This window comes from Dipodomys spectabilis, unplaced genomic scaffold (genome assembly GCF_019054845.1).
Source record: "Dipodomys spectabilis isolate Male_0828 unplaced genomic scaffold, ASM1905484v1 ptg000288l, whole genome shotgun sequence".
NCBI classification, from domain to species: Eukaryota; Metazoa; Chordata; class Mammalia; order Rodentia; family Heteromyidae; genus Dipodomys; species Dipodomys spectabilis.
In genome coordinates, this window is record NW_024870965.1 from 5,668,202 (window position 1) to 5,689,830 (window position 21,629).

A 21,629-nucleotide genomic window follows, 5' to 3' on the forward strand; every position below is an offset into this window, starting at 1 on the left:
AATAACTGAGACAGTATGGAGGCTCTCAATTCAAGCTCCAGGATTGGCACACACATGCGCGCGCGCACACACACACATACACACACACACAGACACTGAATTTCACAGGTCAATTTTCAACAAGACCAATTGCATCAAGTGTAATAAAATCACTGATGGTTTCAAAGATCTAACTTGTGGTTCACATTTTAAAAGTCAGACATTCACTTTATGGAGCTGCCTGTCAAATTAAATTTTATTTGATCTGTTACCACTTTATACAGTTGGTTGTTACAGGTCGACATGCATGTTATTAAAACATAAAACTTATTCCCTAGCAAGAAACATAACCATGAATGGTCAGTTTCTCTTGTTTTTTCTTCCCCTAATTTCAGGACTCCCAAGAAAGCAGGGATTAACTGAAATTATACAGGAATGAGATGCCTATAGAGGGAAAGTAATGCTCTATTTTTGCGATAGTTCAATGTTGGCACTTTTTGGGCCCCCTCTCCCCTAACTCCCCTGTGCATGGGAGGAAGAGGAAGTAGATTTTTGGCTTTACCACGACCAACTTCTCTATTGTTGTTAATTATAAGGTGATGTTCAGAGGGTAGGTACGTGAGTCAGGCAGAGGACATTTCTTTGTGGGCACTGTCACCCCTTCCCTCACTCTCTCCCAGTGTTTCCCTCCTGTCCTCACCCTCAGGTTGTATAGCTCATTTTCAACATAGTGTCCAGTGAGCGCCAAGGCGGCGTTTGTCTACCCTTGGGCATCATGGTTCATTTGCTGACCCAAGGCCTTAGAGAAGGGGTTCTAAGGAACCTTACGTCCCCATGGATGCTGAATAAAAATTAGTAATCACTCTGTAGTGTGGGACACCTCAGACACCACTTTGTTTTGTGTGCTGACTTTCCAAAAAGAACTGAAAGTGTGTAAGTTTTTCAGAGAGAGAGAGAGAGAGAGAGAGAAAGGGAGGGAGGGAGAGAGGGAGGGAGGGAGGGAGGGAGAGAGGGAGAGAGAGGGAAGGGGGGGGGTGAGAGGCTGCCGTTGCCCCAGGGGCCTTGGATGGGATTGCTGGGGAAGGCGGGGCCCTCACCTCTTTAACACCAGTTATTTAACCTGTCTCGGGGCCACACAGTCCGCGCTCCCGGCGGGTCCCGGTTCGGAGGCGGTCCGCCCCCGGGTCCTCCCGCGGAACCTTGGTTAGCCCGGCTCTGTCCCGAGGCCGCCGGGGCGCACGGCTGACTCCTCGGATTTCCCCGGGGCTCCCCACCCTTCTCCGAGGCCGAGCTCGCCGGGAAGGGCGCTCCCGCCTGTCTCCCCTCACGCTGCCGTCGCGGGCGAGGCTCGCGTTCCGTCGGTGCCGTCGGATCTGGGTCGTTTCCCGGTGCGTCTCACCCTCCGGGCTCCCAGCCCGAGGCCTCCCAGGCGGCGGGGAGGCCGGGTGGAGCCCGCCTCAGCCGCGGGGGCTGCGGGGCGCTGCGATCCGGGCCCCGTCCGCGCGCCCGGCGCGGGGCGAGGCCGCGGGCGGGGTCGGGGCGGCCGGGGCGCAGCGCCCGCGCCAGGCGGGCACCGGGCGGAAGTGCGCCCGGCTTCCCGCCGCCCGGCAGCCGCGGCTCGGTGCCCGTCCGTCCGGGGACCAGTGCTACGGAGACGCCCTGAAACTCGGTGGCTCGGGAGTTCAGTTCCGCGGGGCGCCGGGCCCGCCCCGACGTGCACCTGCGCGGGGCCCCCGCCCCGCCCCGCCCCGCCCGGGCCCGGGACGCGCGCGGCAGGGGCGCCGCCTGAGCCTCGGCGGCCCCCGCGCCCCGCACGTCTCAAAGTACGTTTTCGAGGGGGTCGGGCCCGCGGGGCCCGCTCACCGCCCCCGGGCGCGGCCCTCCCCGGGACGCGGCCCTCCCCGCGCAGCTGTCGCCGCCGCTCGCGGGCTCCTTTCACTTTCTCACGGCCAAGTCACCCGGAGGGGCGCCGCGGCCGCCAGGGCCGCCGCCACTGCCGCGCCCGCAGGCCCCGCCCCGCGCTGCCGCAGCCCCGCCCATCCCTAGAGTCGACCCCTGTGATTGGCCTGCGCGGGCGACAGCTCCGGATCGCCTCTCCCATTGGTCGGTCTCCTCTGTCAGTTCCGCTCTTGCCCGCCGTCCCCTCCGCCCTCCCGGAACGCTGCCCTCCTATTGGAAGAGTCTGCGGCCCGGGGGCGGGCGGGGAGCGGGTCCCGCCGCTCGGGGTCCGCCGCAGACGCCCCGCGCGGGCGGGGGCGCGGAGGAGAGGGGCGGGCCGGGGAACATCTGGCCGGCGCCGCCGCGTGCGTGCGTGGTGCGTCCCCCGCCCCTCCGGCCCCCGCCCCGCCCCCCGGCCGGCGGCCCCGCGCCCGCTCCCGCCCGCTCCTGTGTCTGGCAGGCTGCGGCCGCCGCTGGGCTGCTGCCATGGGGAGCCGTTGAGCGAGGGGCCCTCTCCGCTCCGCCGCGCGCCTCCGGCTGCCAGCGGGGGTGGGTGGGAGGGAGGGCGGGCGGGGGAGCGGGCGGCGGAGCCGGGCGCGGGGGGCGGGGGGCGGGGGGCCCGCGGAGGAGGAAGCCCACCAAGTCCGGCGGCGGCGGCGGCGGCCGGGTGGCGGCGGCGGCGGCGGCCGGGCGGCGGCGGCGGCGGCGGCGGCGGAGGACGCGCGGCGGCGGGGACGCGGGGACTTCGGGCCGCTCCGTGTGAGTCCCGGCGCCGGCCCCGGCCCCTGACCCCGCGCCCTGCGGGCCCCGCGGGCGGAGGCGCCAGCTGTGCGGCCGGCCGGGCGGGCGGGCGGCCGGGCCGGGCGCCCCCGCGAGCGGAGTTAGTTTGCGGGGTCGGAGCTGTCGGGGCGGCGCAGCTGCGGGAGGCCGGGGCGCGGGGACGGGCGCCGCCGCAGCTGCGGGGTCGGGCGGGTGCGGGCGCCGGGCCCCCTCCCCCGGCCGGTGCAGCTGCGGCGCGGGGCGGGCGCGGGCCGGTGCAGCTGCGGCGGCGCCTCCCGGGTGCGGAGGGCGGGCGGGCGGGGGAGGGCGCGGGCCGCCGCAGCTGCGGAGGCGCCCGGGACGGCCGCGGCTCCAGGGACCGGTGCAGCTGCGGCGGCGCCCGGGGAGGGGCGCGGGGCCGCCGCCTCCCCCCGCGGCCGCTTCTTGCGACTTTTCTTTTGTTGTTGCCGTGACCCGGGTGTTTCCGCGGCCGAGCGGGGAGGTGTTTCCCCGCGGCCCCGCGCCCGCGCTGCGCCGCCGGCCCGGGCCTCCGGCGGCCCCGCTCCCCGGCGCGACGCGCGCGGGGCTGCGCGACCCCCCGGCCCCCGCGCGGCGGGCGGGGCGGGCCCGCAGGGGCGGGCGCGGGGATGAGCGTCCGGGCGGCGGCGCGGGGCGACGCGGGCCCCGGCGCGGCCGGCTGGGAACGCGACTCCTGGGGGCGCCCGGCGCGGCGCCCTTCCCCGCCAAGTTGGAGAAAGTTGGGCCCGCGACTCGGGGAGGCGGGGGCGGCCGGGCCCGGCGCGGCGCGGGCGACGCGGTGCCCAGGTCTCCGGGTGAGAGGGCCGGGGCCGGGCCGGGCGCCGCAGGCCCCGCCGCGGAGGTGCACGGCGGCGTGCGCGGGGCTCCGGCCGGCCCGGCCCCGGTCCCTACCCGGGCCCCGGCCCGCCAACTCGCGGGAAAGTTCCCCAACTCGCGGGCCCGCCCCCCCCAGGCGTCCCCGAGGCCGCGAACCCCGCGGGGCCGCCCTCCGAGCGGGGCGCGGCGGAGGCCAGGCGGGCGGCCGGGCCCCGCGGCCGGTGAGCTCGTCTCGCCGGACCCGGGCACTTGCCAGGATGTCAGAAAGCGCCGCGGCCGCGGGCTGATCCCGCGCGTGGACGTGCGCCGGGGGCGGGGGGGGGGGGCGGGCGCGGGAGCGGCTCCCCCCCGCCTCGGACACCGGGACACTGTCCCCGCGGGGGCGGCGTGGACGCGGGCCCGGGGTGTCGGTTGGGCGGTTTGAGGACCCCCCCGGCCGCCCCGGCGCCCGGGTGGATTTCCGGGACGGCCCCGGGCTGTCGGCGGGGAGGCCGCGGTGCCATAAATACAGAGAAGTCCATATGCTGGCTTCCAGCGCCGGCGTTGGAAAGTTTGGGGGAAGGAAGACTTTGAAGTATTCTGTTTATACTAACAGCAGAGAAAAGTTCTCCTAAGAAAGAGCGGGTGGCAGGAGTGGAGAGGAGTAGCATATGGCATTAAAAGGAGCACAGCTGGAGGTAGCATTTCCATCTGAGCATGATGTCAGAGCAGCTGACAGCCTGCCACCCCTCAGCCTTTTATTCTAACACACAGACAGGGAGCTAGTGTGTGCGGATCTGTGGCGGAGAAGGTATCGCCTTCCTCTCCAACATCCTCTCCACTTTGCATCTGTCTCCTTAGTCTGCTTGTTCCCACCGATGTCACAGACCTGGAGCCAGCGAGACCCCGAGGAGAGGACCTAGGCAAGGGTGCGCGTCCTCGAGGTAGGCGCCGCGGACCCGCGCGGGCAGGCTCGCTCCCCCGGCTCCCTCGGTGTTTTATCTTTATTTTTTATTTTTTTTTGAGAAGTCACCTTGCCTTTCTAATCCAGTTCAGGACTCGTTTGCGGAACTTAGTGAGTGGCGGTCTTCCTGGAGTTGAAGGTCTTGGCTTACTTAGTTTTCATTTTTGCCCCTTTTCTTTGAGCAAGTAAATTAATTCACAGATATTTCAAGTTTGGGGCTGTTAAGAAAGGCTTTGAAATGCAGCTTTTTGAAATCACTTTGGATTAAAATGCTTTTTTGTTGTTCACTGCTGTTTAGATTCCTTTTGTTGGGGTGGGGGGGAGAATGTAGAATGGTAAACTGTCTGGAATCCAGCATTCAGATTGATATGAGAAGATGATTCCAGTTAAGAAACGAGGTGGTTGTGTAATGAATTCCACTGTGAAACTTTATTCTTCAGAACAGTCAGTAGCACTGCTGAAACATACAGCTGGAGTGCTTTTGAAACCCGAGGTTTCTTAAGGGGGAAAAAAACAAAACAAAAAGAACTTTTGTCCCTAGGAGAATAGTTTGACTAGTTTCCTCATTTTCCTCTTTCAGATATATATTTAAGAGATCTTTTATTTCAGCATAACAATAATTATTTGCAGGAGTTTTTGTGTTAGCGACTAATTTAGAACTTGTAGATGTGAGCTGCCTGAATTGGCCAGACAGCTGTAATCGCACTCCCCCATTCTTAATCTCTTTATCTGGTAGCAGCTGCCATATGGCCACTGTCAGCTGCATCAGATGTTTATAAGCTTCCTTCTCTGTCCCTCTGTCCTCTCAGCCTCCTAATTTGATCACGGCTACCTTGTGAGCTGCCCTCCAATCTTTATTTTTAGCCCTCTCAAGGATTAGGATTGATGTTAGCTGTGGGGCACTTAAAGTGATTGTATTGTAGATCTTGGTGTATTCTAGCAGTGGCATCGTGCAGGATCTATTTGGGGTCGGGATGAAAGTTTTAGGCAAAGTGTAGAAGGGGAAGGGAAGTAATTTCTGAGTATGAACTTCACACACCTTCCTGGGGGAATGCCCTTGTGAGGTGGTCTCCAGAGGGGTAGTAGGGCTCTGTCTATCTTTGTAAGGGCTCTGCCCACGGTCACATCTTTGTCTTTCCTGGCCAGAAAGCCAGCAGGGCAGAGCAGCTCAGTTGAGACCATGGAAGCAGTGGGAAAGGGAGAGTATAGCCCGTTGTGTTGAAACAAAGTATTTTCTGCTGGTGAGGTAAGGCACAGCCAGGAAAAAAAGTTTCTTTTCTAGAAAGAGGTTTTTTGTTGTTGTTGTTGTTTTCCTGTCTCTAAATGTTGAACCTGTACAAGTTTTGTCATTCAGTAGAGAAGTATGGCTTTATTTTTTTTAAGTGTGAGTTAATAGGAGACTTGCCTTGTAGCGATCAAGTTTAGATGAGGATTTTGAGAGTTGGGTGAAGCCCCTCTCATTGCTCATACTGTGCAAGTGCGGAGCATACAAAGAAATAGAAGCTTTCTTTTTACCCTCTCAATTCATTAAAAAAAAAAAAGACTTTGGGTTTGTTCAGACTAAGGATGATCTTTTCCATCTGTTGGTGTCGTTCTTCTGCTCTCCTGCACGTGAGCCATACCTGCAGATCTCAGCACTAACATCTGTTTTTATACACAGGGCTCTTGTTGTTGTAACACTCTGACTTTAAAAGTAAGTTGTTTGCTGATTTCTGGTCTAATTATGCAATTTCTTTTTTTTTCCTGATTCAGCCAAATGTGTACATATTTAAACTGCTCTCCAAGTAAAGACAGGCATCCAAAGTAACAAAGCAAGTTTTTCTTTAATCTTTCAGAAGATATCTGGGACTTTGCTTTGTTATACAAATTGCTCCTTTTGAAATTAAGCCTATCTACAGGTTTTATTTGGATATAATTTGATGAGCAGAGATGGCTAAATTTCTCCCGAAAGATCTGAGCTCTCATTCTGTAAGAGGCTGTGATTAGGTGGAAGCTTTCAAAACTTGAGAAGTTTGGGGAGGAGGAGAGGCTGCTTGGTGGGGAGGAGGCCGTTTCCTTGCGCTTAGGTCTTGTGTGTGTGTGTGTGATTTGCTGTCCTTGGGGTGTGAACCACAGCCGGACTGGAGCTGAGCTGAGCAGTGGTGTGGTGGTGGTGATTATTTTAGATGGGGACTGGAGGGAGGGCGGGAGGGAGGGCTGCGGTGTGCTTCGAGCAGGCTCTAATGAGAAGCTCTTCTCTTCCCAGGTTATGAAGACAGCATGGAGTTTCCAGACCACAGTAGGCATCTGCTGCAGTGTCTGAGCGAGCAGCGGCACCAGGGCTTCCTCTGCGACTGCACGGTGCTGGTGGGGGATGCCCAGTTCCGAGCACACCGCGCCGTGCTCGCCTCGTGCAGCATGTACTTCCACCTCTTCTACAAGGACCAGCTGGACAAAAGGGACATTGTTCATCTGAACAGCGACATTGTCACAGCCCCCGCTTTCGCGCTCCTGCTTGAATTCATGTACGAAGGGAAACTCCAGTTCAAAGACTTGCCCATCGAAGACGTGCTAGCCGCCGCCAGCTATCTGCACATGTACGACATTGTCAAAGTCTGCAAGAAGAAGCTGAAAGAGAAAGCCACCACTGAGGCGGACAGCACCAAGAAGGAAGAAGACGCCTCGAGTTGCTCGGACAAAGTGGAGAGTCTGTCGGATGGCAGCAGCCACATGGCGGGCGACCTGCCCAGCGACGAGGATGAGGGCGAGGAGGAGAAGCTGCACCTCCTGCCCAGCAAGCGGGACTTGGCGGCCGAGCCCGGGAACATGTGGATGCGATTGCCGTCGGACGCCGCAGGCCTGGCCCAGGCCGGCGCCGAGGCCGAGCCGCACGCCACGGCAGCTGCGAAAACAGTGGCCAGCCCCTGCAGCTCCACAGAGTCTTTGTCCCAGAGGTCTGTCACCTCCGTGAGGGATTCGGCAGATGTTGACTGTGTGCTGGACCTGTCTGTCAAGTCCAGCCTCTCGGGAGTTGACAATCTGAACAGCTCTTATTTCTCTTCACAGGACGTGCTGAGAAGCAGCCTGGTGCAGGTGAAGGTGGAGAAAGAGGCGTCCTGTGATGAGGGTGATGTTGGCACTAATGACTATGACATGGAACATGGCACTGTGAAAGACAGTGCGGGCGCCAACCACAGGGTACCGTACGAGCCGGCGCACCTGGCCCCGCTGCGGGAGGACTCGGTGCTGCGGGAGCTGGACCGCGAGGACAAGGCCAGCGACGACGAGATGATGACCCCCGAGAGCGAGCGCGCCCCCGGGGAGGGCGGCGTGGAGGGCGGCCTGCTGCCCTACGTCTCCAACATCCTCAGCCCTGCGGGCCAGATCTTCATGTGCCCGCTGTGCAACAAGGTCTTCCCCAGCCCGCACATCCTGCAGATCCACCTGAGCACACACTTCCGGGAGCAGGACGGGCTCCGCAGCAAGCCCGCCGCCGATGTGAACGTGCCCACGTGCTCGCTGTGCGGGAAGACCTTCTCCTGCATGTACACGCTCAAGCGCCACGAGAGGACGCACTCGGGGGAGAAGCCCTACACCTGCACCCAGTGCGGCAAGAGCTTCCAGTACTCGCACAACCTGAGCCGCCACGCCGTGGTGCACACGCGCGAGAAGCCGCACGCCTGCAAGTGGTGCGAGCGCAGGTTCACGCAGTCCGGGGACCTGTACAGACACATCCGCAAGTTCCACTGCGAGCTGGTGAGCTCCTTGTCCGTCAAGAGCGAAGCGCTGAGCCTGCCCACCGTCAGAGACTGGACCTTAGAGGACAGCTCCCAAGAACTTTGGAAATAATTATATATATATATATATATATATATAAGTTATATATATATATATATATATATATATATACATATATATACATAGATTCTATATAGTTGTGGTACGGTCTAAAAGCAGTCTTGTTTCCTGGAACTAAGAAGTTGGGATCTTAACTTGTTTTTGCACTTTAGAATAATAGCATGAGAATCTCACTAATTTAGCATTCTGATAAAAGAAACTTTAGAGCAAGTTGGAGAATAGAGGGGTGTCTTTTCCTTTGAGGGGTAGGCAGGGAAGCTACCGAGAACCTTCTAGCAGATGGCCCTGTCACAAGACGCTCTTATGGGGCTGAACTTTGTCCACACCGTATTGTCCATTTTTTTTGGTGTGTTTGCCCCATATTTTTCTGGGTTTTTGTTGTTTTTGTTTTTGTTTTTTAAAGTAGAAAGAAATCCCCTCCAGTTTTATTAGCCTCTTCCTATGTCTCAAATTGCATGAATCTTTTCTGGCTGTTGGAAACCTGAATGCTTTTAGACCCAAATGGAAAATTTCTGAAATGCTGGATTATCTATTTTTAAACAAGCAGTTGACTTAAAACTTTCTGTGGCAACTTCTGGTTTTCAGACGGTTCCCCGTGCGGGGTAATCTGCAAGTACACTGGGGTCCCTGGGACACTGTCTTTGTGAAGGTTTGCTTGGGATGAAAAGGATATTGCAGCTTCAGCAGTGTTGAAGTGTGTGTTTAAAAATGTGAATTACTGTTCTTGTATACTGTAATTGATTACATGGGCTGGGGGGGGGTCAAAGAACTTGACAGGTTGTGTTGATGCTCTTAGTTGAGTCTTGAAAAGTAAATATTAACGCTACAGAAATGCATGAGTTTCAATATATTTTTTGTCTTTGTTTGCATTGTATAACTTTAATGAGTGAGTTTAAAATTATTTAATTTCCTTAGAAAAATAGCACCATTTGGAAAGAAAACTGGTGTTATGAAGAACGCAAATGCACTGTTTTTATTTTTATTTTATATAATTTAAATTGACTTCCCACTGTCTTTAAGTTGAAACTGTTAAGCTGAATAAAAATTTAAGCTGCAAATTTGATAACTTCGCTACTTAACAAGGAACATATAAATGTTTACAAACGGCTTAAAGATTTGCATGAGCAGTGTGCGCTTAGAACAAACTCCTGATTGCACAGGACCTACGCCAGCTCAGAGTTTAGATGTACACAATTACCCAGTTGAGCGTTCTTAGAATACTACTGCACAAATTGACAATAGGTCATTTCTCTCTCTTTCTCTCTCTCTCTTTCTTTTTGTGCTCCTTTTCTTTTTCTCCTCTTCTTCCTTACCCTCCCTACCCTCCCTCCTCCTCCCCTCCTCCCCCCCACCCCAAACTCATGAAAAGATTCTATGGACTGAAAAAAGCCCCAGGCTGAAAGGACTGGACTCCCTTGATTGACGGGCAGGGGTGAGAGTATGAGCTGCAGCTCCGGCTGCGGCCCACGTGTGGCTTGAGTGACCTGCACGCTGGGCGAGAGCGTTTTGCACAGTGTTTGTTTTCCTGTCTTGCACTTACAAATATGGTCTATGGAGTAGCATGGAAAACATTTGCTGTTTTTCCCCTTTTTTTTAATTGCTTTTGTTTAAAATTTGATCGCCTTAACTACTGTAAACATAGCCTATTTTTGTGCTTAAGATACTGAATGGAAAACTCCATTGTGTGTTGCTGGACTGTTTTGGAAATATTTGGTCAAATGTGTGTTAATTTGGCTGTGATGGCATTTAAAGCAAACAACAACAACAAAGCTGTGAAAATGGCCTTGGAGCATTATCTTTAGTTACTTGAAGAGTTTCTAGTTTTTTTTAATACAGTTTATGTTAAAATAATTTTTATTAATTTAGAAAAGACAATCAATGTCTGTGAGAAAGCGGACTTTCTTTGGGATTTTCTTTTGTGGTCATGGTGAGCAATTGCTTTTTCCTGTACTTAGGTTCACATTCTTTCTCTGTTCTAAAACTTAGACTGACATCTAGCCTTGACAATCATAGTATGTTTTATTTTCCTGAGGGGGGAATAACTTATAATGCTGTTTAGTTTTGTACTATTGGTGTGTTGGTGAATTTTTAAACTGTGTGCTAACTGCAATAAATTATATGAACCGACGCTCTCCCTCCTGTGTGCTGTTTGTTACCATCATGAGTTGCGTAGATGCTAAGGAGGTATGGTATGCGACATCTTTATTTTCATGTCAGTTCTATTCAGACTTCATGAAATGAATAGAATGCCTTCGGTCACCCAAATTGGAAATGTCCAAACATTCTAGTCACTTAAGATACTAACGTGCACATTAAAAAAAAATGACCCATGCTGGAGCGGAGGAATCAAGCAGGCCGAAGTGATGTCTTAGAAACCTGTGAGTCCAATGCTCCTGAGGCAGTATGGGTTCTCATGCCACCGCGCAAGCACTAACTCGTGCGCTGTACCCTCCTCTCACGTGTCATTTATCCCAAGTTGATTGAGCCAACCTGTTCTCCTGTGTTCCAGTTAAAGTGGAACGTTGGAAGAGACCTGACTCCTGGAAGAGTGCTTGGCTAATGAGTGGTATTCTAGGCAATCGGATTGACAGGCTTTCCGTCGCTCAAGGGGAGCGAGGTCTACGCGTGCCTCCTGTTACTGGGAGAATGGGAAGGCTGGAGGATCCCAGGTTTAAAATTTCCTCTCTGTAATTTTAAAGTGTACTTATTTGGCTACTGCACCAATTAAGAGAATTCTATTCCCTCTTCATTACCATCCCAACTCGGAGCCGGTGGGTTTTGTGTCAGCCCGAGGCGGGATGCTGACTGCACAGGAGCAATGCCGTCCACCTGAAGTCCTCACACATACTCCCAGCTGGAGAGCCGGGCAGCTGGCCTGAGAGGTCTTAGAAAACCCTGACATCTCTAGCTGTCCATAACTCGCAACCTAACGACACCGAAAATAGTAGTTTTATGTTCTGTAGATATCAATGCACCCTTAGATAAAATGGCTTGTAGTAAGCTTAAGACTGCAGAGCAGAAAATGAGACCTGGAGCTTGAGAAGAACGCATTGTCTGTAAACTCGGTATTATCATACATAAAGCACAATTGGAATTTTACAATTTGAAGTCTTGCATTTCCTTTTTAATTGAAAAAAAGGGATATGCAGCTCAACTTGATTTTAATCAGCCAGACATTCCAAGTGCGTGGCCATTGGGCTCCACAAAACTTTCTGAGCACTTACTAGCTGACAGAGAGGACCCCTCTGTACTTCTGTAAGTCAAGTCTTTGCCAGAGCTCAGATGTCGAGAGTTCACTTGCATCACCTAGTTCACCGACAGTCTACCTTGACATAAGCCTCCCCTCGGAAGCTACACTGGATGGACTCAGACAAACTATTTTTGACATGCTATTTGGAAATAGCTTAAAACATTACAAAACTAAGACAATTAAGTTTACAAATTGCCACATATTTGAAAAGTGAGATTCAGGAATCAGTCATTTGTTACACTGAAGAAAGAGAAGTTGTCACTGAGTCATGTTGGGAACCATTAGCAGTGATTCTTGCCGTTGACATCTGGCTCATCCATAAGTATATGTTAGAGATGTGGTCTCATCTTTGAACACATCTGCTTCTTTGAGATAATCAATTAGGTCCTGCTCCCAGCATTGTGGCTAGGTGTATCCTGGAAGACATACCAGAAAGAAAATATTAAGGATGTTGGTTTGGTTTTTTTTATTATTATTATTATTATGCTATTAAATTAACAGGTAAATCAAGTAGAGTTAATAGACTTGTCATGAACATCTACAAACAGGTTTTGGGAGAGTTAGAAAAAGGTGAACACTGTATTAAGATTGTATAATAGTTCATATCAAAATGACTGAATTACTCATTTTTTCCAAAGAAGTATTTTGTTTTGAACTTTCTTCAAAGAAAATAGTTGCGTTTTTTTTTTAATCCAAAAGGTAGCTTTCCTTAAAAAAAAAAAATCTTGAACTTTCAAATTGTAAAGATAAAACATACACAAAAAAGATATTCAACACTTAAGAAATCCTGTTTTATCAGATAAGAATTTTGTGAAGTTCTTACAGTCTCCCAGTGCTATGGTTTGCTGCCCTATTCCTATAAAATTTCATATATTCTTTGAAACTTGTGCACGCCAGGGTAGGAAAGTCAGGTAATTTCCTATTTTAATTGTAGATACTGATAAGAATGTTATGATTATTTGTTAGGATGTTTGAAATTGCTGGTAAGGAACACAAGTGTACATTTTAAAATACTGGACAGAAAAGCTTCATTCTTTTAATTAAAGATTTTTACTACTGAAATGTTACAGATTATATCACCTTTAAAAATAAAGCAATAGTTTTATTTTTTTTTTAAGTAAATAACTCTTAGGAATTTCATTTTGGCTAGAGTCCAAGTTTATTACACTGCCGGGATTTTGTCCCTTCTGTTAAAATCTCTCTACCTTTTGCCTACAAGAAACACAGCAAAGTATCTCCGTATGCCATCCTTTGGTGTAAACATTTAATTCATTTTCACCCTTCTACCCTGGCTTATTTTTTTTTAATATTATAAATGGATAACAAAGCAGTCAGCTCTTACTGGTGACACGAGAGGTTTTAGAAATAGTCATTCATTTTCATATGCTTTAGAAGTTAAATTTCAGGGGTTTGGGGTGTTGGTTTTTTTTGTTTTTTGTTTTTTTGGTTGGTTGTTTGGTTTTTCGCAACCCAACTGTTTAAGGAAGAATCCTCTCTAATTAACTTTCATAATTTCTTGTGGAGGAAGCTGCTCAGCGCAGCGAGGGGGGGGGGGGTGCGGAGGGGTGGGCCTAAAGCTTTTTCTTCTTCAATCCAAATAACGTATATCTGCCTTTGCCCCATCCAGTGACTTCATGCTCCCAATAAGCTAGACACACAAGATAGTTTCTCCTAAAGTATTTATGCCCTTGAATGAAATCAGCAAATTTTTTGTGGGGGGAGAGGGATGAATTATCCAGTTACCTTTCTCAGTTCTATTCCAATACTAATTTACTGTCCATCCCCATTCTAAGTGTTATATGAGCATAATGCATAACACTCCAAGGTGTCTCCTTTCCTCATCTTTAGGAATTGGGCACAGCTGAACTTGCCTTTGGCAGAAGAGGAACGGAGCCCAATCTGGCTTTAAAGCGTAGCTCATTTAGTCAGGAACAGAGGCTGCGTGGCAGCCCAGACATCCATTCCCGGACATGGCTGCTTTCAGTTCATTATGATCTCCGTAGTTAATCATTAAATCAAGTGGCTTTTATGAAGCATATTAGGCATGCTTAATATCAATAAAGGAATTTTTAAATGTCATGGTGCCCTAAATATTTAGTAAAAAATGTATTTGTAGCTAGTGTGAAGTGGAATGTGGAAGAATGTATTTGAAAACTAGTAAATGTATAGGATAGATGAAATTTGTTGTTTAAATGCACAGTGCATATGTAATGATATTGAACTTGGAAAAATCACATAACCTTAGTTATGCTGGAACTAAAGAGAATTTATCTTGCCTGGTGCCCGTGGCTCACATCTATAATCCTAGCTATTCAGGAGACTGATATCTGAGGATCACGGTTCAAAGCCAGCCAGGGCAGGAAAGTCTGCAAGTCTCTTGTCTCCAATTAACCACCAAAAAGCTAGGAGTAAAGCTGTGGCTCAAGTGGTAGAGTACTAGTCTTGAGCAAAAGAAGCTCAGGGACAGAACCTAGGTCCTGAGTTCAAGCCCAAGTACTGGCACAGAATTAAAAAATATGCCTTAATTACATATGATTTATAAGTATATGTTATTTAAAGTCATTTAAAAGACTTTATTCATTTATTTCATTTAAAAGCCATAACTGCACTAGCAATTCACTTTATTTCTGAGAGAATTATTAAAGACTCTAACATTTTTATATGGCTATTGCTCGAAATGATTGTTGATCAAGTAAGAATATTCAGGCTTTTCATCTGGATGTCCTAAATTTTTTTTCAAAAGGGATTCAAAATATACATAGACCTTTTCTTTGTTTCACATACATGAACTGCTGGGCAATCATGAACTGTCACTTGCAGGGTTTCTAGGTAGACAGCAATGCCACTTAAGAAGGCCTATTTGGACAAGTTTTGGGAAAATCTAGTAATACAATAATAGATCATTAAAATATTGAAAGTAAATATTCATGGTTTATGAACCATAGCAACCAGAGAAGTTAGTACATCTATTTATATTTAGTGTTAAAAATCAACGTTTTTTTCCCTTATAACAGTTTCTCTGTCACTTAACATCGTCACCAAATAGAAGAAATTTGAGCATAAAGCTATATCCCAAGAAAATGTAATTTGTATAGTTATTTCTGTGACTACCTGGCTTCGAGCTAGAGGGTCTCGTGTCCCAGCATGTGATAGGAGGAGGAGCAATCCATGTTTAGATTGAAAACATCATCATTGTGTGTGAGCCTCAAGTGTAACATTTGTTTGGGGATGGCTACAAAATCCTCCAGATTCTGCAATTGCCTAAACCAAGAGAGACCCGAGTCTGGCAGATGGAATATTCCTTTAGGTTCTGATTTTTGTTGAGACTCAAAACTCAAATTCCTGTTTTGTAGTCTGCTCTCGAGTGCATCCTTTTATTTACTAGAAGAGGGTAAATTGTATGCACCGAGTGATTTTGACACCCCACATACAACTGAGTTTTCCAGCCAAGTTGTTTTTGTATCTTTCCACCATTTTGAGAGAAAAAGGAAACAAATTTAAAATGATAAAGCACATTTCTTATTGGCCCTATTTACTACCTTCCAGATGAGCGAGCTTGCACCATCCTAGATGGAGACCCAGCTGCCCAGGAGAGGAGCCTCAGCCTTTCTGGGCCTCCTTACAACACAACGTTTAGACATGGGTGTAAACATCAGGCTCAGGAGGGAAGATGAGAGACTATGTTGGGACGTAGAGAAGTTTGGCTTTTCGTGGTGAATGTGAAGTCTTGATCGTGGGGTGGCTGCTCATATTCTATTGATGTTATTTTACTCGGGGCTGCCTCAAAGCAGTACCTGAAGTGCTCCTGTGGGAAAGGCAGAAGGTTGGAGCTGTGGTCACCCTTTGTTCACTCTGCTTGGTAAAGGTGCCCATCTTGCAGTAAAACACAATGCGTTAGCCACGATACGCCAGGCGGGCTGTAGGTTTGCTCCGCATGTCAGGATTTTCAGTGATTGAAGTGTTTCTGTTTAAAAGTCGGTCAAACAACACCCTGGAAGAAGGAGGAAGTTGGCCATCACATTGTTATTTTTATTTACACATACATATATACAGCCTATTTATTTATTTACACATATACTCTGTAAATAAAAAATGAATAGGTGTGTGTATATATATATCCTAAATAATATAAGTATCATAAACAGAAAAAAAACAAGCTTAATAATCTGCATCTCAAATTTGAAACGTTGTATTCTGGACTGATTGCCTTTGATATAATGAATGAATTTAATATTTTTATTCAAATGAGAAAAATTCCTGATGTGACAGCAGGGGAGGAGGTGTCTGATAGTCTCCCCGTGTGAGACACCGATGTGAAAAATCACACTTCACACTTTGAGACTGAGAAAGGGCTGCGGTGGCTCGGGGCACATCTCCCCTCCACGGCCTTGGCCCAGAGTTGGCACATTCCTCAGGTCTCTAGCCGTGGAGAGATGTAGTTTGCCGGTGGGAGGTGCAGGAAGGTCAAAGTCCGTGAGCTGGGCACTCTTTGAGCAGGTTGGAATCTGGAGCTGACTTTGTGTTGTGCCTCCGATGAAATCTGCATCATGCAACTGTATATTCACCACCGCCACACGCACTATTGTCTGCTCCACACACTCACCACGAGAATGGAAGATTGACAGGATGCTATTTCCTTCCCCAGCGTTGGCCCTGCAGACTCTGTAACAAATGTCTCTGCTGGTGGCAGAGTCGTCCAGGCCTCTCTCCTCTGGTGCATGCAGAAGGAAAGCTGGCTGGATTCTGTGACTCGCTCTCCCATGCCCTCCCAGCCCCCAAAGGGTTGCTTGGGTCTCGAAAACGTGGTTTGTGCAATCCCCGAGAGGCTCCCTGCTCCCAAAACCGCAGGGCAGCGGACACACGAGGCGGAGAAGAAACACAACCCAGGAGAGCCGACCTCCGCCCTGGCTTTCCTGCAGATGCAGGGGAATCGAACACGTTTCCACCTAATCTGAAAATCGGCCTTGGCGTGGTGGGACGTTTCTCAGCTCCAAGGAAAGGTGGGGGAGGGGGGGCATATCCAGGCAACTCCAGAAGAGCCCCACCCTTCCTCCCGCTCTGCTGCACACTTACGCCCAAATCACTTCTTCAAGTGACAAGGAAAAGTGTGGTGTAGTAACACTATTATAACCATTTTGTACCAAAGTGAAAGCCTTCCCTAGGACAAGCCCCACCCCACAAAGAAAGATTGTCTTAAGTACATTTTTATCATTTAAATTGATTGAGCCTAATAGTTTTAACTTTATCTCAGTGTCAAGCACTCCTTGATAAAAAGTGATTTCTGTATGCAATGTAAACATTAAAGTAGCCTACTAATTAAAAAAAAAAATCCCAACTGCCATGTGGTCAGGTGGATTTGCACGCATGTGCAAACCTTAGAGAAAAGATCACATTTTTAGTTGCTTTTTGACAAATCTCTCAAAGCTCTTTTCTGATTCTTCTGATGCGGAAAAAGAAAAAAAAAAGCTAAGTTGGACACAGGCATTTTTTTCTCCTCCCTCTGAACGCTAAGAATCAAGACGGAAAGTTTTGGTCCTGTTTACTGGCGTAGTGCAAGTAGAAAAGCAGCATGGCCCATGGATGTAAGATGACGGCAGCCAGGTGCACCTCCAGAGAAGCCCACGGATTGAAATGATTTACCTGGAGCCGTGAACGACCTGCTCCCACCTCACCCGGAGAAGGAGGTGCTGCCGTGGCAGGGCTTAGGGCATCTCGGTGCCTGGCCTCTTGTTGGGTCTGTGCCCTTGGGGTGCTGCTAGACCAGCATTGTGGTGCCACGCACATCTGTGCAAATGAACCCACGAGGGGAAAGACACACCTGGGAGAGTCCACAGAGCCGTGGGCTTATCAGGACGCTGAGCAAATGTGACTCGGGGCAGAGTGATGACCGGCTTTTTCACCTGTGAAAGCCACGCTCTGCCTGCCTGGCTGCGGGAGAGCCAGTCAGGGTCTGCGACAGCTCTTTGGGGGGACGCCACGGCACAAAAGCATTCGGGCCTCGCTCACCTACTTTCCTTCCCTTCTTCCTTCCCTCTATCACGACACAAATCTTTTAATTTTATAATTGCCATCAGTTTTTCTTTGAAAAGGCAATGACTGCAATAATACATGTTTGACCAAAAAAAAAGTTCTTTTGGTTGCTATGTTTAATAGTTTTGTAGAAAGAAGTTTAAAGAAACCAACAAGAACCATAAAACAAACAAAAATGCGCCCCCCCTTAAAAAAAACTCCCACAAACTTCCCTCTGCTTGGTGCCACAGACAAGAGTCCAAAGGACATTAGCTGCTCCGTTGCACACGCTGGAAGGGAGAGTTTGCTTTGAGCCGGGCCCTTCTAATAGACTGGCAATTCTGTGCAAGGTTTAGAGGATTTTGTTTAACCATTTCTGCATGTGTTTTTAATGAGTGCACGATGGTTGGTAACAAAGGCCAGGTTGTGCGTTTTGTAGCCCTCTCCGCCCGGTCCTCCCCCACCGCCGACCTGCAGAGTGGGCACCTGCGTTCCTGGCCTGGCCCACCTATGGGAGCCGGGCTGGAGAAGCCATCTCCGGCCTGTCCGCTTGCCAGGCATGAATCATGCAGTAGGCAGAGCGGAAGGAGTCTCTTTGTTGACAGCTCTCCATCTGGACTTTGGATACGGCCGATCATTCACGTAGAGCCTTGGTGAGCTGGAAGAAGGGGCAGCTTCCGTACAGGACCAGCAGGGGTAAAACATCCGCAAGGAGCTGCCCGGGGCATCCCTGGAGCTCAGAGAGGCTCGGCCGGGCCGCTGCGTGTGTGTGGCACCCGTCTCAAGAAGCCCTGCATAGTCAGTAGGATCATCTACAGCCCCATTCAGGTAATCCGGCTGGAGGATACTTGAATAAACACATCTAGCTCAGGTGGCTAAAAACTAACTCCCTCTGAGATGAATAATTAAAATAAAACAGCCACTACAGTGAATTTCGGTTTGTCATGTATGAATGTAAGAAGTTCCATGAAGGATGGGCATTTGTGCTTCACACAGAATTATGATGGCTATGTGATAGAGTTTTTTTTTTTTTCCACAGCTATTTAAGAAAAAAGCCCAGAAAGTTAGGCATGGGAGAAGCTTATGTGATAGATAGTGCACCATTCTGAGTCTGGACCACTGCAGATTTTTCTTTGCTATTCTATTCTTTTTTTTTTTCTGAAAGATTACTTCTTGGCAAACTAGATATGCAAACGCCAGAATACAGTAAAACCACATTTAATTGGACCTACTTGCCAACTTCTTGAACACAGCTTGGATTATTTCACTGGAGACTGCTTCTGTTCAAAGCTGGGGGAGGAGGAAGTGGCATATTGACAAAGGCCCCCGATCAGTTTTTTTCCCTCTCCACTCGAAGTACAATTATGCAATGAGCCAAGTTTGGAAGTATTTTACTATGTTTAATAATTATTATTAAAGATATTGTAAAACATATGCATTTGTTAAGTGGAATGTAATGGGAGTAGAAATCATGTCATAAATTTTACTTTGGATTTATTTTCCTATTTTGTGTTTTATTTGACAGCCTTCCAAATTGATACTAGCCCAAACCGTGCACTCTACTACATAGCATCCTTGATATCAGAGTGACAGTACGGAGTTTATAGAACCTGGGAGACAGTCCTGGTCTCCTCCTAGCCAGCCTCGGATGGACTGCTGTCTCCGTACAGGGAGCGAATGATGCAGCAAGCCTCCAAGGTAGTGAAATGGGGAATGCAGGAGAATCCTTCATAGGCTCCCACGCCTGGTCTCCCTAGCTTGCCTACTGTTCAAAAGACCCAGGGCAGAGAGAGCAATGGCTAGCTCCCTGGGTGTGAGCCTGGCAGCGGACTCCTCTCTGCGGCTGACAAGTGGGGTTCACTGTCAAGCCGCAGCAGGGCTGGCCAGCCCTGTGGCTCAGGTGATGCTAAGTCATCTTGTACCTCCCCCCCCCCCCCAAAGCTGACAGCAGTTCCTTGCACCTCTTGAGCTTAAACAAATTAATACTATCTTTACAGTGCCCCCTACCGAGTGCAAGGCTGGAGCCCAGGGCCTGTGCAAGCATGGCTACCTCTGCCCACTGTGTCCTTTATTATTTACACTGTGTTATTATTATTGTTATTGTCATTATTATTAAGTAGTGGTACAGAGGTTACAATTCCACCAGGCAGGTTCCAATGTCTTTTTTTCAGGAGGGAAATTGCCCCCCACGCCCGCCCACTTTTCTTGGAATGGAACAAAGGTGCCACCTCTAATGATTAGCAAGGCGCTCCGGGTTGTTTGTGCTGAATTCCACCTGCTCTGTGAAATCCCCAGGATTTTCTCACATTCCCACTCAAGCTGCCGAGCATTTGGGGACCCTGTTCCAAGTGTGGCTGTGTCTGTGTGGCTTCTGTGTGCCCTGTCATTCATTGTCTCCTCCTGGCCTGCCACACACACGCTAGCGCGTGTGCACACACACACACACACACACACCCAAAGCCGAGGGGGCGGGGCGGAGGCTGGCAGGTGACAGGTGGGCCGGCCCCGCCCCCGGCCCCTGTGCTGCCTGGAATCCTCCCTGCTTCTGCACTGCGTGTCTGGGGTGAGCTCCCGTGGAGCTCCTGGGGCTCAGGCCGGCCCTGCACGCGGACTGCAGCAGTGCAAGCCTGTGTGTGCAGAGGGGACCTGAGGACATCTGGACCGCGTCCCTGCTCGCTCGCTCGCCGCTCGCTCACAGGGCTCCTGCTGCAGGCGCTGAAAGCTCTGCTGCACCAACCCCCAGAGCCTGGAACTTTCTCCCTGGAGAACTTGGAGGAGCCGGGGCCCTTGGTTCTTTTTAGACGCTGGCAGCCTGGCTGCGGGCAGGGAGAGTGGGCCGGAGGAGCTGGCCCCAGCCCCCGCCGCTCGCCAGCTGTGCCATCTTGAACAAATGACTTCGTGGTCTCATCTTGAAAATAAACCTTTTGGGCCAAAGGGTTCTGAGATTCTGGCCTGCTCCCCCCGGCCCCCCCATTTTGTTTTTTTTTTTCTTTTTCTTTTTTTACCTGTTTAACTGAAGTGCTGATCGATCTTGAACAAGGACATCTTTTCCAATAAGAACACACATGGTGACTAACGCACTCCCCAGGGCAGACAAGCCAGGCCTGGGCAGGGCGGCCAGCGCTTCCGCCAGCCTGTGGGGTTCCAATACTCCGCTGTTCCTCCTGCACCTGCTAGCCGTGCGCCCAGCACACACGTGCTCAGCTGAGGCCATGTGGCCAAGCCCAGTGAGTTCTGTGCTAAGTTTTATGTTTTCATTGGAGATGCTGAATAAATAAGAAGAGGTGAGGCTTGCCCCGCACGCCCGGCGCTTCTGCAAAGGGGTTTTCTGTCCAGGTTCTTCCGTCAGTTTTGTTTGGACAGCTCCCAGCCGTCTTCCAGGAAAGTGCCGTGTGCACAACAAGGCTAATTCTGATCATTTGCACAGGTACCAGCGCCTCAGAGTCCGTTGCTGTGGAGCAGCTCACGGGACAGATGTATCCAAAGGGAGGGCCTGCGAGTTAGGCCCAGCGTCAAAAAGAGAACGCAGCGTGCTTGCGGATGAGAAGACCACATCGTCTGTGACCCTCATAAGAATCCATGATGCTCCCTGTCAGTCTGGCCACTGACCTAGTCAGTCCCTGCATTTCTGGAATGTTCTTAATCTACTCCAAGATGGAGGAACACTCTACCAGCATATTTGTGTAAAACCAGCCCAAGAATTCGATTAGATTAATTTGTGCAGAAACCTAATTCAAATAGTTTTATTGTGTGTGCCCATGTGTGCACATGTGTACATGTGTGTGCCTGTGTGTGTATGTGTGTGTTAATGCCGGGGCTTGAACTCAGGGTTGGCTCCTGTCCCTTTGTTTAATTTGCTCTACCACTTGAGCCACACCTCCACTTCTGGCTTTTTCTTGGTGAGTGGGAGATAGGAGTCTCCCAGGCTCTCCTGCCCTGTGCTCAGGAGTAGCCAGGATTACAGGAGTGAGCCACCAGACCTGGCTTCACTTCCATTTGATCTTTTTTTCCGTCAAGCCCCAAAGTGAAATGGTTTTGAGGGCTTTATAATTTGCATGC

General features: G+C 50.4%; 1 protein-coding gene and 1 long non-coding RNA gene across 7 annotated transcripts; both read left to right on the plus strand.

Annotated features, from left to right (window-relative positions):
• Positions 1 to 2,378: 2,378 nt before the first annotated feature.
• Positions 2,379 to 10,438, plus strand: Zbtb18 (zinc finger and BTB domain containing 18). Of its 6 annotated transcripts, none has more exons than XM_042701228.1 (3): positions 2,647 to 2,676; positions 4,372 to 4,454; positions 6,720 to 10,438. In XM_042701228.1, the coding sequence occupies exon 3, from the start codon at positions 6,734 to 6,736 to the stop codon at positions 8,300 to 8,302; it is 1,569 nt and encodes a 522-aa protein (XP_042557162.1). In that variant the 5' UTR covers positions 2,647 to 2,676; positions 4,372 to 4,454; positions 6,720 to 6,733; the 3' UTR covers positions 8,303 to 10,438. The 6 variants fall into 6 exon arrangements, with proteins under 6 accessions (XP_042557163.1, XP_042557159.1, XP_042557162.1 ...); XM_042701230.1 differs by lacking the exon at positions 2,647 to 2,676 and having other exon boundaries at positions 4,248 to 4,454; positions 6,720 to 7,407; positions 7,520 to 7,613; XM_042701229.1 differs by lacking the exons at positions 2,647 to 2,676; positions 4,372 to 4,454 and adding an exon at positions 2,379 to 2,466.
• A 7,806-nt stretch (positions 10,439 to 18,244) lies between these two features.
• On the plus strand, positions 18,245 to 21,256 carry LOC122126785. The gene is made up of 3 exons (XR_006151004.1): positions 18,245 to 18,398; positions 19,096 to 19,268; positions 20,998 to 21,256. It is a non-coding gene; the product is annotated as an uncharacterized LOC122126785 (long non-coding RNA).
• Positions 21,257 to 21,629: the final 373 nt, after the last annotated feature.

Excerpts from the sequence above, each read along its gene's own strand:
- Zbtb18 (XM_042701229.1), top strand. The coding sequence starts at position 6,734 with ATGGAGTTTCCAGACCACAGTAGGCATCTGCTGCAGTGTCTGAGCGAG.